The following is a 20,560-nucleotide window of genomic DNA, read 5'->3' on the forward strand; positions in this document are numbered from 1 at the left end:
GTGAAGTGTTTCAGGAACTGGGGGGAAGATTGCAAGCTCCAGCTCTTTAAGTCTCCTATTGTCTAGTCTTTTACCAAGAACAACTTCCAGGTCATTGGAGTTCAGAAATGGCTTTTCCTTGAATAGGAACTTGGCCACAATTTCTGCCCCAGTCTCCTAGCAGCAAGGGGTATGGCAAATGGCTGTTAATCATCAGGGCAAAGAAAAAGAACTAAAGAGCTATGATGCCAATACAAAATAATAGGAAGCAATAATTTAGCAGGTGTGGATTTGGCAGAACATCCTGCAAACATTTGGATGGGCATGTGTGTGTGCAGGGAACTTCATATATTTGTGAGTGGTTTTGTCTGTAAAGCTGCAGGAAGCCTCCTGTTGAGTTTCTGAGACTTAATGGGAGCTCAAGAAGAACATTTGAGGAAGGAGCTTCTTTCCTTTCTAATATCTGTGTAAGTAATTCCATGTGCTTTATTGGTTTCAAAGTCTTCGCAGCAGGGAAGAAGAGAATCAATAATCGTTTAAAACTTTGTGAATCAATTAGATGAGCAAGACAGGCATGACAGCAACTTTCCAACACAGGCACTGCTCACTGGTTGATTAGGAAGGAGAGGGTAGAGAGAAGGTAGATGCTGCCATGCTTTCATTCATCCTGGAGCACAAGATGGATGTGGATGTGGATGTGGTCTATCCTGATTTCAGTAAAGCATTTGACACAGTCTCCCACAGCATCCTCCCTGCTAAACTGAGGAAGTGTGGACTGGGTGATCGGATAGTGAGTTGGACCATGAACTGGCTGAAGGAAAGAAGCCAGAGAGTTGTGGTTAATGAGGCAGAGTCTGGTTGGAGGGCTGTATCAAGTGGAGTCCCTCAAGGGTCAGTACTGGGACCAGTACTATTCAATATATTCATCACTGACTTGGATGAGGGAATAGAGAGCACTGTCAGCAAGTTTGCTGATGACACCAAGCTGGGAGGAGTGGCTGACATGCCAGAAGGCTGTGCTGCCATCCAGCGAGACCTGGACAGGCTGGAGAGTTGGGCGGGGAAAAATTTAATGAAATATAACAAGGGAAAATGTAGAGTCTTGCATCTGGGCAGGAACAACCCCAGGTTCCAGTATAGGTTGGGGAATGACCTATTAGAGAGCAGTGTAGGGGAAAGGGACCTGGGGGTCCTGGTGGACAGCAGGATGACCATGAGCCAGCACTGTGCCCTTGTGGCCAGGAAGGCCAATGGCATCCTGGGGTGTATTAGAAGGGGGGTGGTTAGTAGGTCGAGAGAGGTTCTCCTTCCCCTCTACTCTGCCCTGGTGAGACCTCATCTGGAATATCGTGTTCAGTTCTGGGCCCCTCAGTTCAGGAAGGATAGGGAACTGCTGGAGAGAGTCCAGTGCAGAGCCATGAAGATGCTGAAGGGAGTGGAGCATCTCCCTTATGAGGAAAGGCTGAGGGAGCTGGGTCTCTTTAGCTTGGAGAAGAGGAGACTGAGGGGTGACCCCATTAATGTTTATAAATATATTAAAGGGTGAGTGTCATAAGGATGGAGCCAGGCTCTTCTCGGTGACAACCAACAGTAAGACAAGGGGTAATGGGTATAAATTGGAACACAGGAGGTTCCACTTAAATTTGAGAGGAAACTTCTTCACAGTGAGGGTGATGAAGCACTGGAACAGGCTGCCCAGGGAGGTTGTGGAGTCTCCTTCTCTGGAGACATTCAAAACCCACCTGGACGCCTTCCTGTGTAACCTCATCTGGGTGTTCCTGCTCCGGTGGGGAGATTGGACTAGATGATCTTTTGAGGACCCTTCCAATCCCTGACATTTTGTGATTCTGTGATTCTGTGAAGAGGTAACTAGCTATGGCCAAAGCCAGCTCTGATGGGGATTGGGTCTTCAAGCACGACAAATGAGGCTGCATATTGAAATCCTTATTGCTTGTTCCAGCCAAGGACTCTTGTAATACATTTCAGTGATAGTCACTTTCCAAGGTGGGGGCAGAACCCAGAGTCCAGGTCCAGTGGTCCAGGAACATATCTCTGGTTCTTCTCCCCAGGCTTAGGGAGTCCCCAACTAGATTTGAAACCAAAAGGTGTGTCACCAGGGTGGTGGAGTCTGGGATTTGAACTAGTTAGCTCTCCTGACATGGCAGCTCTACGGGATGTGAGCTGGAGTTTCCACACTGTGAGTGCACGGACACCTTAGGGCCAGTTCATGGTTTCTGTGCCTCTTGTTGCCTGGTTCAGACATATGTGTTATGTGCTAATGAGGCAGCTGCTTGCCAGCAGTATGTCCAAACAAAAATTGACCAGGGTACTGTTTCTTAGTTTTTTGCCCGAGATCTTTTATACTGTCCTGGCATCATAAGGAAGATGGTAAAATCTCTCTTAAACACACCACACCGAGCTGCCTTCTCGCCTGGTGCACAGTGAGGGTCCCAGCCCATGCTGTAAAACACAGGTTGGATTGAGCCGGGGTGAGTCAGGTGTGGAAAAGCTCAGGGCAAGAAGGGGGTGTACTCTGAGCAAGCAGCACCTCCTTTCCAAAGTGATAGGATCCGGTTTGGAGGGCACAGTGAAGAGTAGCGTGGATCCTCATGGTCTCAGAAAGCTGTATGAAATGGCAGAATGCCTACTCCCAGGCTCAGGAGAAGAAAACGTGGGCTCACTTCTTTCTGAGTTTTGGGGCAGCCTCACAGCAGTATGCAGTGACCTGGGCTAACTGAATTAACCGGACTGTATTTGTGGGACTGAATTCTCTGGTCAGAGTGGTGTGCAAACGCAAGGAAACAAAGACACATACGCTCCACACTTTCCTCTCATGCCACAGAGGAAATCAGTGCCAAGGACCACAGAGGCAGTCAGGAACCAGCCCTGGAGAAGGAGGTTTGGGCAGCAGGATGAGGGGAAATCTTGACTTGGCTCCTGCCTGCTCCTGGTTCCCTGCCACAAGATGTCCAGGCAGGTGGCCCGACAGCCCCCCACCTTTTCCCGAGCATCTCTGCAGTCCCAGCGAGCTGCTGGGGGATGAGTCTCTCTTTGGGTAGCACAGTCCCAGCCTTCGCAGCCCTGGCATCGGCGGGCCGGGCCGGGTCCGGCGCAGCGCCGCGGGCAGCAACTCGGGTCAGGCTCGCTGGGACCAGGTCCGGCTGTGCGGAGCTGGTGGCCGCGCTACACGTGCGTGGTTGCCATGGAAACTCTGCTTCTGAACCGGGACCAAAGCCGTGGGGCCCAGACTTTTTTTCCTTCTCTCTCCTTTTGTTGTTGTTGTTGTTTTGTTGTGGTTTTTTGTTTTTTTGTTTATACTGAGAGCATCAATTATGACCCTCCTAGTAAAGAGTCAGGTGAAATCTGGAGAAATCTGGAGTCTCTGTAATCTAGTCAAATCTCAGTTCTTGGTTGTCCCCTTGCTAGAGAGCCATCCCATTTTAAGTGGCAGTGGGTTTTGGTGGTTTTTTTGGTGTTTTGGGGTTTTTGTGTGTGTGTGCATTTTTTTCCTTCTTTTTTTTTTTTTTTTTTTTTTTTTTGGCAGAATTGATGAGGCTGAAGCATTTTACTACCCCTTTCCTTAAGGAAAATGGAGGGCATGTCTTCAGAGGCTTTGCCTTCAGCTGCTCACCTGCATGCTGAGGCAAGCCAGCTCTGATCCAAAGCTATATCAATGCACTGAAAATGATCTAAACTGGTTAATAAGGCCAGCCTCTAAGAAAAGATTAAGTCATGGCACAATATTACCTTAAACTGACTGCTTTGCTTCAGCTGTGGTCTGGCCAGCTCAAAGCATAGGCACAGCCAACTTCTCTCTGTCCAGAAAGGCTGAGCAGACCTTGGCATCACCAGGACTGCAGGTGCCATGTGTTAGGATGCAGAGCAACTAATAGCTTTGCCTGCAGAAGATTAATACTTAAATAAGCAATGCGGAATTTGAGATATAGGGGGTATTGCTTCTTCAGGAGACAGAAGGGTAATGGATGCCCTCGCAGACACACTCTGACTTGCCTACATCTGGGCCACAGTGAGAGGAGATCTTCAGCTCCTGAGAGGCTCAGAGGGCATTGGATGCAATGCTGAACTTGCATGGCTTATCTAAATAGACTCTTTGAACCTTTGGAGGTTCAGCTCTTAATAAGGTTTGTTCATAATAAGAGACCAAAGGCATACTTGATGAAATGGAAGTGCAGTTAATTTAGGAATGATAAAAAGAAATAGTAATTCACCCTGGATACTTGATTTGAGAAATTTATTCAATGTCATCTTGCCAAATACTGTGACTGGACTTCTTTTAAAGGTGCTGGATAGTTTTATGGCTGCTATTGATTAATATGGCTCTACCAATGACATCCCATTCAGCTTATAGTCAAAATTCAGTCCTTAGTCTGGAGGCTAAGATAGCCAGAAAAGAAGCCCCAGGCAAACACTATGATGTAATTGGATGGATGAGTCTGACTTTCCTTTAACTGTTTTGGGCTGGCAATGTCAGTATATTAAGCCAATCTAGTGGGCTTGTCTGAAGTGGGACAGGGGAGCTAGTCCTGGGCTGTTCAGATTGCCAGCTTGGTATAACATGGCACCTGGTGAGCACAATCTACCCAGAGTGACCAGTGGTTTAATCCATCCATGTAAGCTCATCAAACAAGGAAACACACACATACAGAGGTGAAAATTGAAATGCAACAAGCCTGGTGTGAAAGCTATTTATCTTGGCAGCTTGCTAACTGCCATTTCCCCTCTGTGGAAAAGTGCTGGCATCCATGCGTGACAATCTGGGAAGCTGGTATGGCATACCGTCATATATTAGCCTGCTTTGACCAGTGATTGTGTATAAAATTCACAAATGGTGCACCTTCTCCTTACCCAAATGACTTCTGAGATTTTTCTTTGAACTATATATTTCAGACAATGGCTGTGGTATGTTTGACTCTTTCATCTTTTTTTTATTAACTCCATGTGATATGAAGTGAAACAATCCCAAAATCAAGATTACAGAATCTAGGGTGTCTTGTGTTTACTCTGTTGCAAAACGTTTCAAACAAATGTTTTCTGTAGACCCTAAAGTGCAAAACACTTAGCTGTTTTCAGCTGTTGAGTTGTCTTTAATCAGAGACCTTCTTATTGCAGCTCTCAGGAACTCCTTGGTGCTGGAGAACTTACACAGTTGCCCCTGCGCTAGAGCTTTGCAGCAGATCTGTTTCCATTGCTGCAGAGAGATTAATGTCCAAGATTCACGTGTATAATGACATTGCTATACACATAAATATCATCATATACACAGGTTTGGATTGGAAGGGACCTTAAAGACCATATAGTTCCAATCCCCTGCCAAGGGCAGGAACACCTTCCACTAGACCATGTTGCTCGAAGCCCCATCCAGCCTGGCCTTGAGCACTTCCACAGATGGGGCATCCACAACTTCTCTGGGAAGCCTGTTCCAGTGCCTCACCACCCTCATGGTGAAGAATTTCTTCCTTACATCTAATCTAAATCTACCCTCTTTCAGTTTAAAGCCATTACTCCCTGTCCTATCACTACATGCTCTTGTAAAAAGTCCTTCTCCAGCTTTCTTGTGTCTTCCACCCCTTTAGGTACTGGAAGGGTGCTACAAGGTCTCCTCAGAGCCTTCTCCAGGCTGAACAACCTATACACTCTCAGCCTGTCTTCATGGGAGAGGTGTTCCAGTTCTCTAATCATCTTCATGGCCCTCCTCTGGACTTGCTCCAATAGGTCTCCACTTGGACATCAAGCTGTTGACTGCAACTCTTTGAGTGCCACCATCCAGCCAATTCCTTATCCACTGAGTGGTCCATCTGTTAAATCCATGCTTCTCCAGTTTAGAGACAAGGATGTCATGCAGGACAGTGTCAAATGCTTTGCACAAGTCCAGATAGATGATGTCAGTTGCTCTTCCCTTATCCACCAACACTAACCCCATCATAGAAGGCCACCAAATTTGTCAGGCATGATTTGCCTTAGTGAAGCCATGTTGGCTGTCACCAATCACCTCCGTATTTTCCATGTGCCTTAGTGTAATTTCCAGAAGGATCTGCTCCATGATCTTGCCAGGCACAGAGGTGAGACTAACTGGCCTGTAGTTTCCCAGGTATTCCTTTTTTCCCTTTTTAAAAATGGGGGTTATGTTTCCCCTTTTCCAGCTAGTGGGAACTTCACCATACTGCCACAACTCTTTAAATATGGTGGATAGTGGCTTAGCACCTTCATCTGCCCATTCCCTCAGGACCTGCAGGTGCATCTCATTAAGTCCCATGGACTTGTGCACCTTCAGGTTCCTTAGATGATCTCAGACCTCATCTCCTACAGTGAGCAGTTCTTCATTCTCCCAGTCCCTGCCTTTGCCTTCTGCATCTTAAGCGGTGTAGCTAGAGCACTTGTCAGTGCAGACTGAGGCAAAAAAGTCATTGAGTACCTCAACCTTCTCCATATCCTCGGTAACCAGGTCTCCTGTTTCCTTCTGGAGAAGGCCCACATTTTCCCTAGTCTTCCTTTTATCACTGACATACCTATAGAAGCTTTTCTTGTTGCCCTTAATGTCCCTGGCCAGATTTGATTCTATCAGGGCTTTAGCTTTCTATCAGGGCTTTAGCTTTCCTAACTTGATCCTTGGCTGCTCAGATAATTTCTCTGTGTTCATCCCAGGCTACCTGTCCTTGCTTCCATCCTCTGTAGGCCTCCTTTTTGTGTTTGAGCTTGTCCAGGAGCTTCTTGTTCTTCCATGCAGGCCTCCCGGCATTTTTGCCTGACTTCCTCTTTGTTGGGATGCATTGCCCCTGAGCTTGGAGGAGGTGATCTTTGAATATTAACCAGCTTCCTTGGGCCCTTCTTCCCTCCAGGGCTTTATCCCCTGATACTTTACAACACACATCCCTGAAGAGGCCAGCATCTGCTCTCCTGAAGTCCAGGGCAGTGAGTTTGCTGTGCCCTGAGGATCTTGAAGTCTACCATTTCATAGTCATTGCAGCCAAGGCTGTCCTTGAGTTTCACATTCCCTATTAGCCCCTCCTTGTTGGTGAGAACAAGGTCCAACATAGCACCTCTCCTCGTTGGCTCCTCTATCATTTGTAAAGGAATTCCAGGAACCTCCTGAATTGCTTATGCCCTGCTCTGTTGTCCCTCCGACAGATATTGGGGTGGTTGAAGTCTCTCATGAGGACCAGGACTTGTGAACATGAGGCTGCTCCTATCTGTCTATAGAAGGCCTCAAACCACTTGGTCTTCCTGGTCAGGTGGCCCGTAGCAGACCCCAGCATAATGTCACCTGTTGCTACCCTCCCTTTAATCCTGACCCATAAGTTCTCAGTTGGCTCCTCATCCATTCCCAGGCAAGATTGCGTCTCTGTAACCATCATGTCTGAGCTATGTATCCTTCAGTCAAAGAAGGCCAGTGTGTTCAGTAATTATTATAAGAACAAGGGAGGGAATTGATAAATGATATGGTTATGTAAACCACATTTCTGCATCTAGCAAATATGAACTTCCCACTGACAGCACGTTCCCAGGGCAGTCTGAAGGATTTTCACCAAGAATGATCCACTCATCAGTGAATCAGAGCACTGGGAAAGGATTGCAGGAGGTCATCTGCTCCATCTGCCGTGCAAGCCAAAATCAGTAATAATACAGGGAACCTGTTCCAGTAAGACACGAAAATTTTGAAATCCTACTAAATAGTGTCAGCTAGGCAGAGAGTCATTAAGAAATGACACAGTCCAATGTGCTCCAACCTTACTTTGAGCAGGTTTTGCTGTGAATATGTGTATTGGTGGAAATATGAGCGTGTATGCATGTAAGAGATGCAGAGATGCTGTTCTAGATGCCAGTCCCACCATGAGGACACTGTGCTAGGGCTGTAGTGTCACCGTGTTCTCCTAGTCCGTACTGCAAGCACTCAAGGAAAGGACTCACACAGGATGATGCAGCATGTAATATGAAAAACAGAGTTTTATTGTATTGAGTAGTTGAAAACTAAATTAAAAAATTAAATGCGAGGAGAAAAAACAGGCAGAAGATCCTGACTGCAGGCCAGCCTGAGGCAGCGATGCATTTGAGGTAAGAATAAACAGGAGTAAATGAACACTTAAGTGACAAAGATCCTGACTTCCTGCCAGATCTGTTATAGCAAACTGGACTCAGAAATATAGAAAATTTAATTATAAGACTTTGAACTGTTGTGGCATTTTCCATCATGAGCAATAAAACTCCCAGTGAATCAGGTATCCCACCAGGACTGTGACAAATAGGTACACAGTGGTGTCTCAATTTTGAAAAGAAACACAGAGGTAGGGAAGTTAAGGTCTGTGTTTTCCCAGAAGTTATTTGGTGCTGGTTCACTCCTTTTTGCCCCCACAAAACGTGTGGTAGACAGGGCCGAAGCCTAAACAAGAGGCAGCCCTATGTTATTTGTCTGTCGGTCATGGAAGAATTTCGCAAATGAAGACTGTACTAGAGATACATGAACAGGTTTTCTTTTAAATCAGGAAATTGAGAAAAGGGCTTTTGAAAGTGATAGTGGCCTGAGTCGTCAGGATCTTAAAGGCTCCCCTTTGCAAACTGGAAAGGAAGGGGTCAGACCCCAGTTGTTAAATTATGGCTGCACTGTTAGCTTAATGAAGCAGCAAATGGGGTTAGATATACTGATGTTCCCAAAAGCCTAATAAAAAGGGGCTACTCCCAGAACAGCACAAGTTGTATTTCTCCGGCACCTGTGCAGAGACAGCAGCCTAGGGCATTTTACAAAAATATTTTTTATTTCTCTAAATGCGAGAAACAAACACGTGCTCTCAACTTGCTCCTCAGTCAAATTCCTTGTGCGTAGCTTGACACACCTGGCCTTTGTGGGGTTTGGCACTTGGGCTGGAGCTGTGGAAACTTGCCACCAGTAGCACAAATCTGTTCATGGCCCAACCACCAGAGAGCATGGCACACAGAACCAGCTTGTGTTCAGATAGGCTGCACGGAGGAAATGTAACATGGTGATCCCCTCACTCCCCAAGTCAGCAGTTATATGATAGCTCAGTGGAAGGCTCTCTAGTTCCTCAACATGACTGGCCCGCTGTAACCATTTTTGGGGATCTTGCATTCCTCTGCTTTAGGGATGTTCTGTAGTCTGCCCCATGCTGAGGAGCAGTTTTGCTGTGGCTAGTAAGATGCTGTCTGTAAGGCAGTGATTGCTTTTACTTGCCTGGGGAATCCAGAGAGGCTGTTAGGAAGGAACTTTTGAGAAAAGCACCCCAGGGACCTGTCCTGTCACATTTGAGGTAAATGGTTCATTAAATGGCAGTGACTGGTTTCAAATGGTGCAGCTGCAAGAGAGCTCCTTGGAGAGTCACCTGCAGCCTTGCCAAGGGCCTGCATCTTTTGTGAGGTGTGGGTCAGACCTGGCCTTTGTGTAATACCTGCATTGGCCTGCCCTTGAGGTACAGAAGGCACCGTGCAACTTAGAAGCGGTGGCAATAATACTTGGCTGCTCTCTAAGCCTTGTGCCACCTCTGCAGACCCTCTCCCATCCACATAGGAACTCATCAGCCTCCTCTTGGAGGCTTCATGGTGAGTGCTTTTGCACCTTAACCATGTGTGATCCAGCCTCCTTATCTGAGGGGTTAAACGTGCAGGAGGAGGAGGCAATAGCTGTCCCAGCAGCAGTAAACTCAGAGCAGATTTTTTGTGGGAAGCCATCTGTCAGCTGGGGAGTGGTGCTGTGTCAATTGATCAGCTCCACCTCCAGCTCAGCTTTGCAAACTACAGATCCCTGACCTTGCAGGGTGACAGTGTGGGAGAACTAGGATCTCTAAAGGCATCTTTCCGATGGGGTGAGGGACACCGCGCAGCATCTTGCTGTCTTGTGCAGCAGTTAGCTATGGAAAGCCTGAGCTTGCAGGTGGAAAGGCTGTAGGAGAAAGACAAGCTTTTTCCTGTATCCAGGAAATCATATTTTGCCTGGATGATGAGCCATGTAAGGGACTTCTGCTTTGAACTCAACCTATCCCAAACTTAAATGTGTCTCCCAATGGCAATGTTGAAGCACGTTTTGGCTGTTCCAAGGTGAAAAAAGGAAGGTGGAGAGTGTGAAGTTTCCGCAGCAGAAAAACAGGAGCTTGTAATGTTCTGTAAAAACCATTAATGTCTGGAGGGGTAAAATGTTCTTTTTTTGTTTTTAGACTGTAATAAAGCCATAATGATTCTATGGGGTATATGTGTGTAAAATAGTAAAAACCCCTTAGATGTATCTCATAAAAGCTTTCACTGTAACACCACAGTGAGGTCTAATTCCTGCTCTGTCTGATAGCCCTGTCATTCTCTGACAGTTCAGCTCCTTCTTTTTTTCCCCTGATGTTCTGTCAGGTGTGGTCAAAAATAAGGACAGGAAGGAAATAGTGACTCTCAGGCATTTTTCTTAGTTTACTTTTTATCCCCCAAAAGGCTCTCACTGAGACTCCTATCCAGCTCTCTCAGCAATTCTCCTGATTTGTTATGAGTGGGACACTTTCTTCTACACTGTTGTCCATCCTTCTTCCCTTGCCTCTCTCTTTTCTGAGTGCTAAGTTGGTTAGGGAATGAAGAACATTTGGCTAGCCCAAGTATTGGGGTGATCAATTGCCAAGAGACATCTTGGCAAGCCAAAATCTAGACTGGCTTACACCTCTTTAATGCTCTCATTTTGAATAGAAGTTGCCTCTTCTTGCTGCTTCTATAATAAAAATTCAAGCAGTTGCTCAAGAGCAATTATTACATGCACTGCCAAGTGGCCTGTTCTGTTTGATTTAAGGAGGGGTGCTTAGATTTCTCAGTGGAGAGGAATTGTTTAGCTGGATTGTGATAAAGCTATCTATTTGGTATATTGATTTTTGATGTTCTGATATACTCTGGTTAGTGAGGAGTTCCAAATTGTCTTCTCAGGTCTTTGGGGCTGAATTCCCTTCAGCAGCTGGGGTGTGCACTTGTGTGGAACGAACTGTCAGCTGGCACTTTAGCCAGAGCATCTGACCCTGTTTAAAATCGCAGGGAGGGCAGTACCTCCTGCACCTCACTATCACGCCAACTAACTACTATGTGCGTGTGTATGCAGCCTTGAAATACTAGTGGATTTATCATCTCCCTTCCCCTAGTTGTCACCGAGGAAAGTACACAGTATTTTTTTCAGACAAGGCTTCAAGACACTGTGTCAAATGTTCCTGTAATTCAATAGCCAGGTTCTTCAGACCTTAGACTCTCTGCTAGAAACTGTGGAAATTTGCAGCCAATTCAGAGGTTCTTTTGCATAAGTATAGAAAAGCTTTTGTTGAATTTAATATAAAAATAAATGCTTGTCATCAGTGTAGCTATATTGCCTTTTCATGTTACAGCAAGGCTGAGTCTTCCCACTCTGGCTTTCAGTTTGCTGCAAGAGGCTTTCAAAGGCACAGTGCAATGAAGGGTATTGGAGATGCTTGTTCAGGCTTTCTTCAAACTCTGGCAAGATGCTGTGACAATAGTTTAATCTTTCGTCTGATTTCCCTGATTTTCTCCATAAGCTTCAAAGTTCAAAATTATCTTTCTTTTGGGAGAGTAAGTTGTTTTCCTAAGCACAGCTCTAGGAGAAGGGGTGTATTCCAGTAATAGAAAGTATGAGCTGTTTGCCACAGATTGAGAAGCTCATTTGTTGCTCCTGTTTTTTTTTTTTTAACTCATCTCCATTTGTTTCTGCCTTCTTTTACTTTTTCTTTTTGTGTACATTTATTTTTCCAGTAAGCAGAAGGCAACCCTAAGAGTGCTTTCACAAGTGGAGGGTGAGCTGTGTGGAGGAAGTGAACAAAGTTGAATCACCAAGAAGCATGACGATGTGGGAGCAAGGACCCTTTTGTATAGGATGTGACCCACAGGGAGTTCAGAAAAGAGAAACAAACAGTTTAAGGCTGGATGCAGGATCAGAGCTTATTTTCTAGAGTTGCTGAGCTAAGGCATGTTTTGCCAACAGAGGAAACAGCCATAGGTAATCAGAACCATGCCTAAAGAAGGAATGGATGGGTGGATGGATGGATGATTAACTGGCAACCCTGCTGAAAAACAACTTTACCTGCCAGGCTGTAGGAGAGTTAATTTGGTATAGAACTGTTCTAAATGTGAGTATCTTGAGGTAATGTCTGGAGGCATTTGCACGAAGAGTTTCTCCAGATTAAAAACTCTTGACTACTTCCTTTTGGATCTCCGGTTCAGCTCTTCTGGCTTATTGAAAGAAGGGAGGGCTGCTATTTCATTCCTAAAAGTGACAATTTGATTTGGAGAACTTTCTTATTGTAATGAGACTCTCTGCAGAGATTTGTCATTTAGTTCTGCCTTTTTGTTTGTCTGTTTGTGATCTAATCCTACTCTACAGAAGTCAGTAGGAGTTTGTAGTTGATTTTAAAAGACAGAACAATTAATAAGAGCATATTAGCAAAAGCTTTGTGCATTCATTTCCATCATTAATTGGGCAAAAGCAGGGATCTGTATTTTACTGGATCTGTTATAACCCAAAAGCCTGGTATCTTGTGAAATCCCAGGTTGAAAAAGGCTTACACTATGTCATTGGAGAGCTGAGATCTGTACAAAACTCCCTTGGACTATTGGAGATTATGAAATGGTATGAGCTCTGATTCTTGCACAGATGAGCTTGGTATAGTAGAAGGATGTGAAAACAATACCAAGAGAAATATTGAACTGACATTTCTCTAAAACATGGTGTAAACAAAACCCTTGATACTTAATAATTTTATTTTTTCCATTCTAGTAGGTTTTATGTTGTTCTGAGACTAAGCCTTCACAGTTGTAGCACTCTGTGCTACTGCTTGCTTTGAGAAGAGCTTGCAGTGGAGGTTTTCAGAGCTATTTATGCCCGATGGTTTTGCCTACTCTAGTTGTACTTCAGTCTGGATACTCAAACTAGAGTGACTGTCCCAAACTAAATCAGTATCAAAGCTGCTGTGTATCGTGTTTGTACTAAATGTAAGGTTATGATAATCCCAGGATTAAAGCTCTTACTTTCTGCAGCCATGGAATATTTTGTATGTATTATTTTTTTCTGTCCTCACTTGTGTACCACTTGTTCCTTGTCTGTTAGAATCATGCCTAACATTTGAAACCTTTAAGTAGTTTCGGCAACCTGCCTTTTAAAATAAAGTAAGGACAGCTGGTCATAAAAAGGCTTTTACTTCCTTCTCACTTACTTCACTTAAATTTTAAATTTTTAAATGCCAAAAATCCTTAAGCTCTGTCCAAGACATGAAGTGTAAGATTCTGACTGCGTCCCTCACCCACCATGCTCAACGGTTTGACTAGGAATACTGTTTATTTCCTTTGACCTATTCTTGTTTTCTTTTTGTCTCTCTTTCTCTCTTTGACTTCCTATTCTAGGATGAGTCATCCATGTTCTTCCAGTTCGGACCATCAATAGAACAGCAAGCCTCTGTCATGCTCAACATCATGGAAGAATATGACTGGTACATCTTCTCCATTGTCACTACTTACTTCCCTGGTTACCAGGACTTTGTGAACAAGATCCGCAGTACCATTGAGCACAGCTTTGTGGGTTGGGAACTGGAGGAGGTCCTCCTGTTGGACATGTCCCTGGATGATGGGGACTCAAAGATCCAGAACCAGCTCAAGAAGCTCCAAAGTCCTGTTATCCTCCTCTACTGCACAAAGGAAGAGGCCACCTACATTTTTGAGGTGGCCAACTCTGTGGGTCTGACAGGCTATGGTTACACGTGGATCGTGCCCAGCCTGGTGGCAGGGGATACAGACACAGTGCCATCCGAGTTCCCCACCGGGCTCATCTCTGTCTCATATGATGAATGGGACTACGGTCTTCCTGCCAGAGTGAGGGATGGAATAGCCATAATCACCACGGCTGCTTCTGATATGCTCTCTGAACACAGCTTCATCCCTGAGCCCAAGAGCAGCTGTTACAACACCCAGGAGAAAAGGATTTACCAGTCCAACATGCTCAACAGGTAAGGGAAGGGACTGGGCCAGCCTTATAAAAGGGGCATCAGAGAGGAGCTCTGAGACCAGAATTATTCTTCTGGGGCACGTGGTGCTTTGGGGCAATGGGTGGTGTTGGCCATAACCTGGGCAAGGGAGGTGTGCTGATGGTGGAACCCGCATTGCTATCTGTTGTGAGTGCCAGTTCTGTCACCCCCTTAGAAAAGCCTCCGTGCAACACTGGGGGCAAGCCAGCATGAGGAAAAGGAACAATGAAGGCATAGTACAAAATTTTGCTTTTGTAACAGTGCTTAGCTCCTGGCAGTGTCTTTGCATGAATGGGTCTGTAACTCTCAGGTGGGTTCTTGCTGCAAGCAGTGGGGGACGTTTTTATTGAAATCTAGAAAGCACCAGGTTCTGTTCCAGGCACCAGTAGTATGTGAATGGGTGTCCTTTATGGATGATGATTGTGTAACCCACCTGAAGTAGTTTCATGACACCTGTTGTCTGGGGACCAAGTGTCCTTCTGCTGTCCATTAGCCCTGAAATACAGGAGCAAAGGAGGTGCAGGGAGATGTTGAGAACTAGAGCTGCAAAAGGGTTAGAGTCAACAATTTTGCTCCTGCTTTATACAGGAAGCCTATAAAGCCCTTGAGTGTCTTAAGGATTCAGTTTACCTCAAAAAGGAGGACTTGTGCTGCCACCTTGCTCATTGGCACCTTGTTGGCCATGGTCTGCTGGGTGTTTTGGGTCCCATTGTGTCTTAGGCACGTTATGATGAGAGCCTAGGCACCTCCATCAGAATGGCAAGTTTTTCTAGATAGAAAAAGGCATTTAAAATAAGGAAAAACTATCTGAATATACATCTTCTTTTGATCCAGATTCAGATTTTATTAAGAAACAGTGCTAAGATGCCTGTTTAAGGTCACAGAGGAAGCCTGTGGTGGAACGATGTCTAGAACAGCATTCTGATTACTAGATCTTCCTTTTTGTCCCAGCTGGAGTTTCAGTGTGTCGCTAAGCAGCCCAGATAAATAGACATGGGATCTGCAATTAGTCAAATGCCCCCTGACCTGCTCAGCTGTCATTCTGCAATATTTTACATATAAAATCCTTGGGCAGGTTGGTCCCTTTGTGGTAGGACAAGGGGAATCCAGGCAATAGCCATCAGGAGAGGTGGCCACACAGAGCTCAGCATCTTTTTTCATTTGTCATGATGAATCATGGAACAATTTAAATGTGATGGATTGGTTTGCCTGCTGTGGCCCCTCACTGTCAGCTGTACTGGGCAAATAGAGGGACTGGTGGAGAAGAAAGCAGATTTTGCTTTTCCTGAAAGTTGGGGATTGAAAGAAAAGTCTATTCTTTGAGTCATTATATTATCCATAACGCAATCTGCTATTTGTTCTTTGTCTCTGTGGTCCATTGACATATTACCAGGTTTTATCGCCTTTACTTCCTTTTCCCCATACTGACTTTTTGCTGTCTGCAAGCCTTGGAACCACCAAAGGTGTCCAAAGTTTTTATCACTTTCCTTCGCAGCTAGGCTTAGGGGTAAGGGATGTTTTCTGCTGCTCTTTTGAGTCATCCCTGGAATGATTAAGCAAGGAAAAGATATTTAATATATACAAAGTTATCAGAAGCAACATCAAGGCAGGCTGTTCTACCTTTCCAAATGAATAGGGATTTTTGGGGGGAGCTGTATTGTGTCTTTTCAGCAGTTATCCAGAAAACAAAATGTTGTACCCTGCTGCTTCGAGAACCCAACATAATCTCTCTGCATAGCATTTCTTTGCGTTGTATAGAAGTCGCCAGCTCAGAGACTCTTGAGCCTCTAGATATGACAGTACTGTTGTGCAGTGTAGATATGCCCTGAAGCCTGGGCACCCCACATGAAAGCAGTTCTTGTCGCTTTTGAAGATACTAGCTTTCTTCTCACCCTCATGGCCCAAACACATGCTGTTTCTTCTCCCTTGTCTTCTTTGGGTAGAGCATTCACAGGAATGACTGCAGATACACGTAGATATACCCAGCTTGGTTTGGGTACCAACATCAGTCTTGCTGAGAAGCAGAGTCAATTAGTCCATGCTAAGCTCCGTTCTGCCACTGCCCGGAATGCTGCAGGCACCTGAGCTAGCCCAGAAACAATTACACCGTGTTGCAGTTTCTTCCGTGCTTCCGTGACCACAGTGCAAAGATTTGCTTTGCCTGGCATGGAACTGGCCTGTGCTCGGCCAGTCTGGGGTTCTGCCTGCTCCTCTCCCCCCCACCCCAATGTTTCCACGCTCTCCATATTTCTGAGTGAGATGGTTAAAAGGTTTGATTTCAGTGAGTTGGGTGCCTAGTTTTCCGTTTAAGTGAAATTACTTTTGAGGCACCTTTGATGTACAAAAGCTAGTGGTGTCCGAAATAAGCCATTGCTTTTATGGATCCAAAGTTTCAATAGAAATATGATAGATTCAAGCTCAGCCTCACAGCCTGGAGTCTGGGCAAGAGGAAAGGTAGAGGAGAGGGACAAGATGCAGAAAGATGCAGACATGAAGATATGAGTTCACTTCACTGAACCAAATCCCACAGAGATTAATGGCTGTAACCTGTGTTCATACCTTCAAGTTCCATTGAACTTGCTGGAATTTACTATGTGCTGAGCTTTAAACCTCTCCTGATACACTTTGTCTATCTGAGGTCTTTAAATCTTTACTGAAATGCTTTATCTGTTAGGAGCATTACAGATTCTGCAGACATGGCTGCTTCATACCTTTCCTAACCCCTTCCACCTACTAAGATCCCACAGCACTGGTGCATTGTGCCCACCAGGCAGCATCAATACCTGCATGTCTGGGACACAATCTGGATCACTTTGGACTGGACTGAAGGATCTGGAAACTAATTTCAGTCTTGCCCTAGACCCAGCAATACTGTATTCAGCCACCTGAAACTTACAGTTCCCCCTCCACATGCCTACACAGAATAGACGAATGTATGTATGTGGGCTTGATGTCTGGGGAGTCTGCAAAGTGTATGTGACCTCAGATAATACATCACCATGTAGCTGATGCTTCAGAAAGTCTTGAAGCTAATCCATAGTTGTTCAATTTACTTCAAATCCGTAGCTGGGAGGCAGCGTACTAAAGGAATTTTCCCATTTTATTCTTCAGAGAGTGACACATCCAACTAAAAAAACGTGTAATTTAGTTCAGCTGGGGCACATTATACACTAAGAGTGTGAATTGTTCACTTCCTAAAATCTATCTTTGAATTCTGACCATTTCTTGCTCTTTTTTCTTTTTTTTTTTTTTCCTCTTTCTGAAAGTGCACTAGCTCTAAACACAGCTGAAATCAAATGGTCTTGCTCAACATGGCCTCAGTGGCTGATCTGGGTGTATAATAGAGTAAGGAGGAAATGAACTGAATGTTGCTTAGATTTAGAAACAAAGCTCAGTTTCTCCCTGTCTTTCTCCCATCTTATGCTGACACTTGTTTGTTTTTGCAAGAGCTTGTGCAAACAAAGTTTTGTTTGAAGTATGGCTGCCAGCACAAAAAGAAACAAGTGGGACTGTTATCTAAATGCCATTTCTTGCCAGTGTAGGTGTTTGGTCTGCGTCTTCTATTAATAATGGTCTCATAGCAACTGTTTCTTGTCTGTCTTGCAACTGGTTCTCCTTTGTGTTAGACTGGAACTGCAGAAGTATGATCACGACCATTGAACATTGCAGATTTTGTCTGAGAAATGAGCTCACTGATGAGCTAACTCCACTAACTAGTAGGAAAATGATACTTTGAGAAAGGTTTTTTCTACAAGAACTGTTAGTTTTCTTTTTGAATGATTCTTGAGGAAGTTTTCTTCTAGTGACATATTTATCTCAGTTTATGCCGATAATAGGCATAGGTGATCATTTGGATTCCGAATAACCAAATGCAGATTTCTAGTTTGATAACACTCTTTAATTCTGTTTTGTTTGTAATAATTGCCTGTTCATTTTTTCCTTCATTGTCCCAGAAAGAAATCTGGTTTGGATATTCCAGTTTATAGTTATCTCAATGGCTGGTCTTCTCCTGAGCACGCAACAAAGCACTGCGCTCTCTCCTCTCTTCTACTGGATGAGAAGATTACAAAGGCTGGGAAGGAGTTTCTAACAGGGTTTTCCTCTGGAGAGGTGCTCAGATGTGGAGTTCTTCTCTCTTGGCCCTTCCAAGGAGAGTTCCTAACCTTGTAGGCTTTCTGCAAAGCTCATCTATTCTTCCTTCACCATGGCTGATGAGGAGTGAGTGGGCAGAGGTGTGTATGTGTTTATAGGCAGCCTTCTGCTTATTTCATTATTTTAATTGATGGAACAGGTTTCCTTGAGCTTGGGATTGGTGCCTCCCACTACATTTTAGAAATTGGAGAAATACCTAAATGACAGGAGCTTTCTTGGGAGTGGAATTCAGGGATGAGTCATGAGAAAAGAATATGATTTCTGACATATATGAGGAATAGAAGCTCAGCTGTTTTGTACTGATATTCACAATAGTTGGGCTACGTAAGCTCTGTTTTTATTATAGCCTTCAATGAGACCTGGGTACTTCCTACTGGTTGTCATGGCTGCTTGTGAATGCTGGGCCATAACTACCAGTTTGTTGTTGTAGGGTTGCTAATGTGTTCTCCACTGATTGGCTTTAATAGTCTCTCATTTAACACCAGGCTGCACATACCAGATTTCATTTTAATAAAAAGTGCAGTGAAGCATTTGCTTTGGAATGAAAATACAAATGTGGAATTATACTGCCTTTGCAAAGAAATACATTAAGAAGGAAACAAAGGTAGGTTCAGTTCTGCACCTCAGATTCCTCAAATACAAAAACAGCTGGCAGGCTAGCTTGGTGCACTGTTTTGGCATGATACTTCCATTTTGAGTGAAATACTAACTTTCATCTGGAGCTTTCCATGCCAACCAGCTGAGAAATGCAAAAGAGCCCTTGATGAATTGATGGAAATTATTTCCCCTGAAACACCCAGGGCAAACTCTGTTCTCATGTGGCCACATTCCCCTAGTGGAAACTAAGAGTTGCTGAGGCTTGGGCAGCTGAACAGTGAGTCAGTGAGCAGAGAAAGTACTTGCGACAGGGTTGTACAAATACATCGCTTCCCTGGAGACTCAAGACCACAGAGGCTATACATATCCTTGGGAAGGTGCAGCACCTCTTCAGGGTGTTGTGCCACCCTGATACCTGGGAGCAGCACCATGCCCATAGCATCCTGGACCTGCTTTCCCCAGGTCAGTGCCAAGGACAGTGCCCAGCACCTTTCCTTGTTTTCTAGGCCTTTCTCAACCCACCTTCCTGCCCTCTACTCTCCAGCTATGGCAGTTATCGCCTGCCATGTTGGACACAGGGATCATCATATGTCATTCACAGGTAGTGCCATGGAACCACTTTGTGTTGTGTCCCAGCTGAGTGAGCCACACACCTTCACACAGCACAACAAGGCCTTGAGAACCAGGAGAAAGGACCATTTGTGTTGTCCTTTCTTCATTTGTAGGACTGTCAAGCTAACCTTGTGCTAAGAGGTAGGAACACTGGCCACCACTGAGGTCTGACTGGCTTTGGTGGGGTTGCATCTACCTGCTTGGCAGCTGGCTGGGAAGCCCTGCTCCAGCCCTTAAACCCAGTGCTGCTCCAGCGATCGGAGACTGGGGCTTGCTTTTTAACTCCAGGGAGGAGGGGAGAGAAGGTATGAATCACATGTTCCCACAGATGCAGAAATTGCCCTTTTCAGAAGCTTGGAGAGTGAGGGAGCATATGTAACTTCTGACCTTTCGGAGCCTTTAAGCCGTTGTCTTGTTAGCAGCTTGTTACATTCCTGCTGGTTGGTGTGTCCGGCTGCTGTCAGGCTGGTGCTAGCTGGCAGCACGTGGCATGAGCGCTGCTGATGGATTAGAGATCCCTGCTGCTGAAATCTGCTTGCTCCTGTCACCGCTCCAGCAGCAGCTGGAGGCCGGGGCTGGCCCGTGCCTCCCGCCTCCATCGGGGTCTCTCTGCCTCCCTACGTCCCCTCTTGTGCATCACCTCACTCTCTGCTGCTTTACCGCTTGCATACTGCTCTCCCTTTCTTTTTTTTTTTTTTCTTTTCTTCCCCACCTTGCATCTCCTGTTGCATTTCATTCGCAGCGTTGGCTTCCTCTCGTTTTTTTTTTCCTATCCCCTGAAGGGTAATGCTGAGGGCAGCTTTATAACGTGCTCTCGACCCAAACCTCCCCCATACAGGTGGGCTGCTAAGGCTGCCGATGCAGAAGGGCATGGTCTGTGCCTGGCTGTCCTCCTTGCTTTGCCCAGCCCTTAAGCAGTGCTGCTTGGGCAGTGGGAGGCACGGCTGTCTTGCAGGGGAAGGTCTAACATCAAAACAACTCAGTATGCCGGTAGGATACTGCAGCCCCCTGGCTTCTCAAAGGGGGTATATGATGTGGGGACAGCAAAAATGTTTGTTCCTCAGCAGGCGCCAAAAGATACCTTGATCCTGCAGAGCAGGGCTTTGTCTGAGGGGAAGAGGAGGCGCTCGTTCTGTGTGGACAGCTGGATTTTTCATCCTCTTTGCAATTGAAATAGGATGGGAGGGTTCAAGTGAAGTGATGGGTTTTTGGCA

The 20,560-nt window shown here is 45.3% G+C and overlaps 1 protein-coding gene across 1 annotated transcript in view; it reads left to right on the top strand.

Annotated features, from left to right (window-relative positions):
• The window catches only part of GRIN2B (glutamate ionotropic receptor NMDA type subunit 2B), a 173,430-nt gene that overhangs the window by 41,526 nt on the left and 111,344 nt on the right, over positions 1-20,560 (top strand). The window contains exon 2 of the mRNA XM_065640094.1: positions 13,369-13,967. Within this exon, the coding sequence (XP_065496166.1) occupies positions 13,369-13,967 (599 nt within the window). The remainder of the gene's footprint in view (positions 1-13,368; positions 13,968-20,560) is intronic.

The sequence above is a fragment of the Caloenas nicobarica genome, chromosome 1 (assembly GCF_036013445.1).
Source record: "Caloenas nicobarica isolate bCalNic1 chromosome 1, bCalNic1.hap1, whole genome shotgun sequence".
NCBI classification, from domain to species: Eukaryota; Metazoa; Chordata; class Aves; order Columbiformes; family Columbidae; genus Caloenas; species Caloenas nicobarica.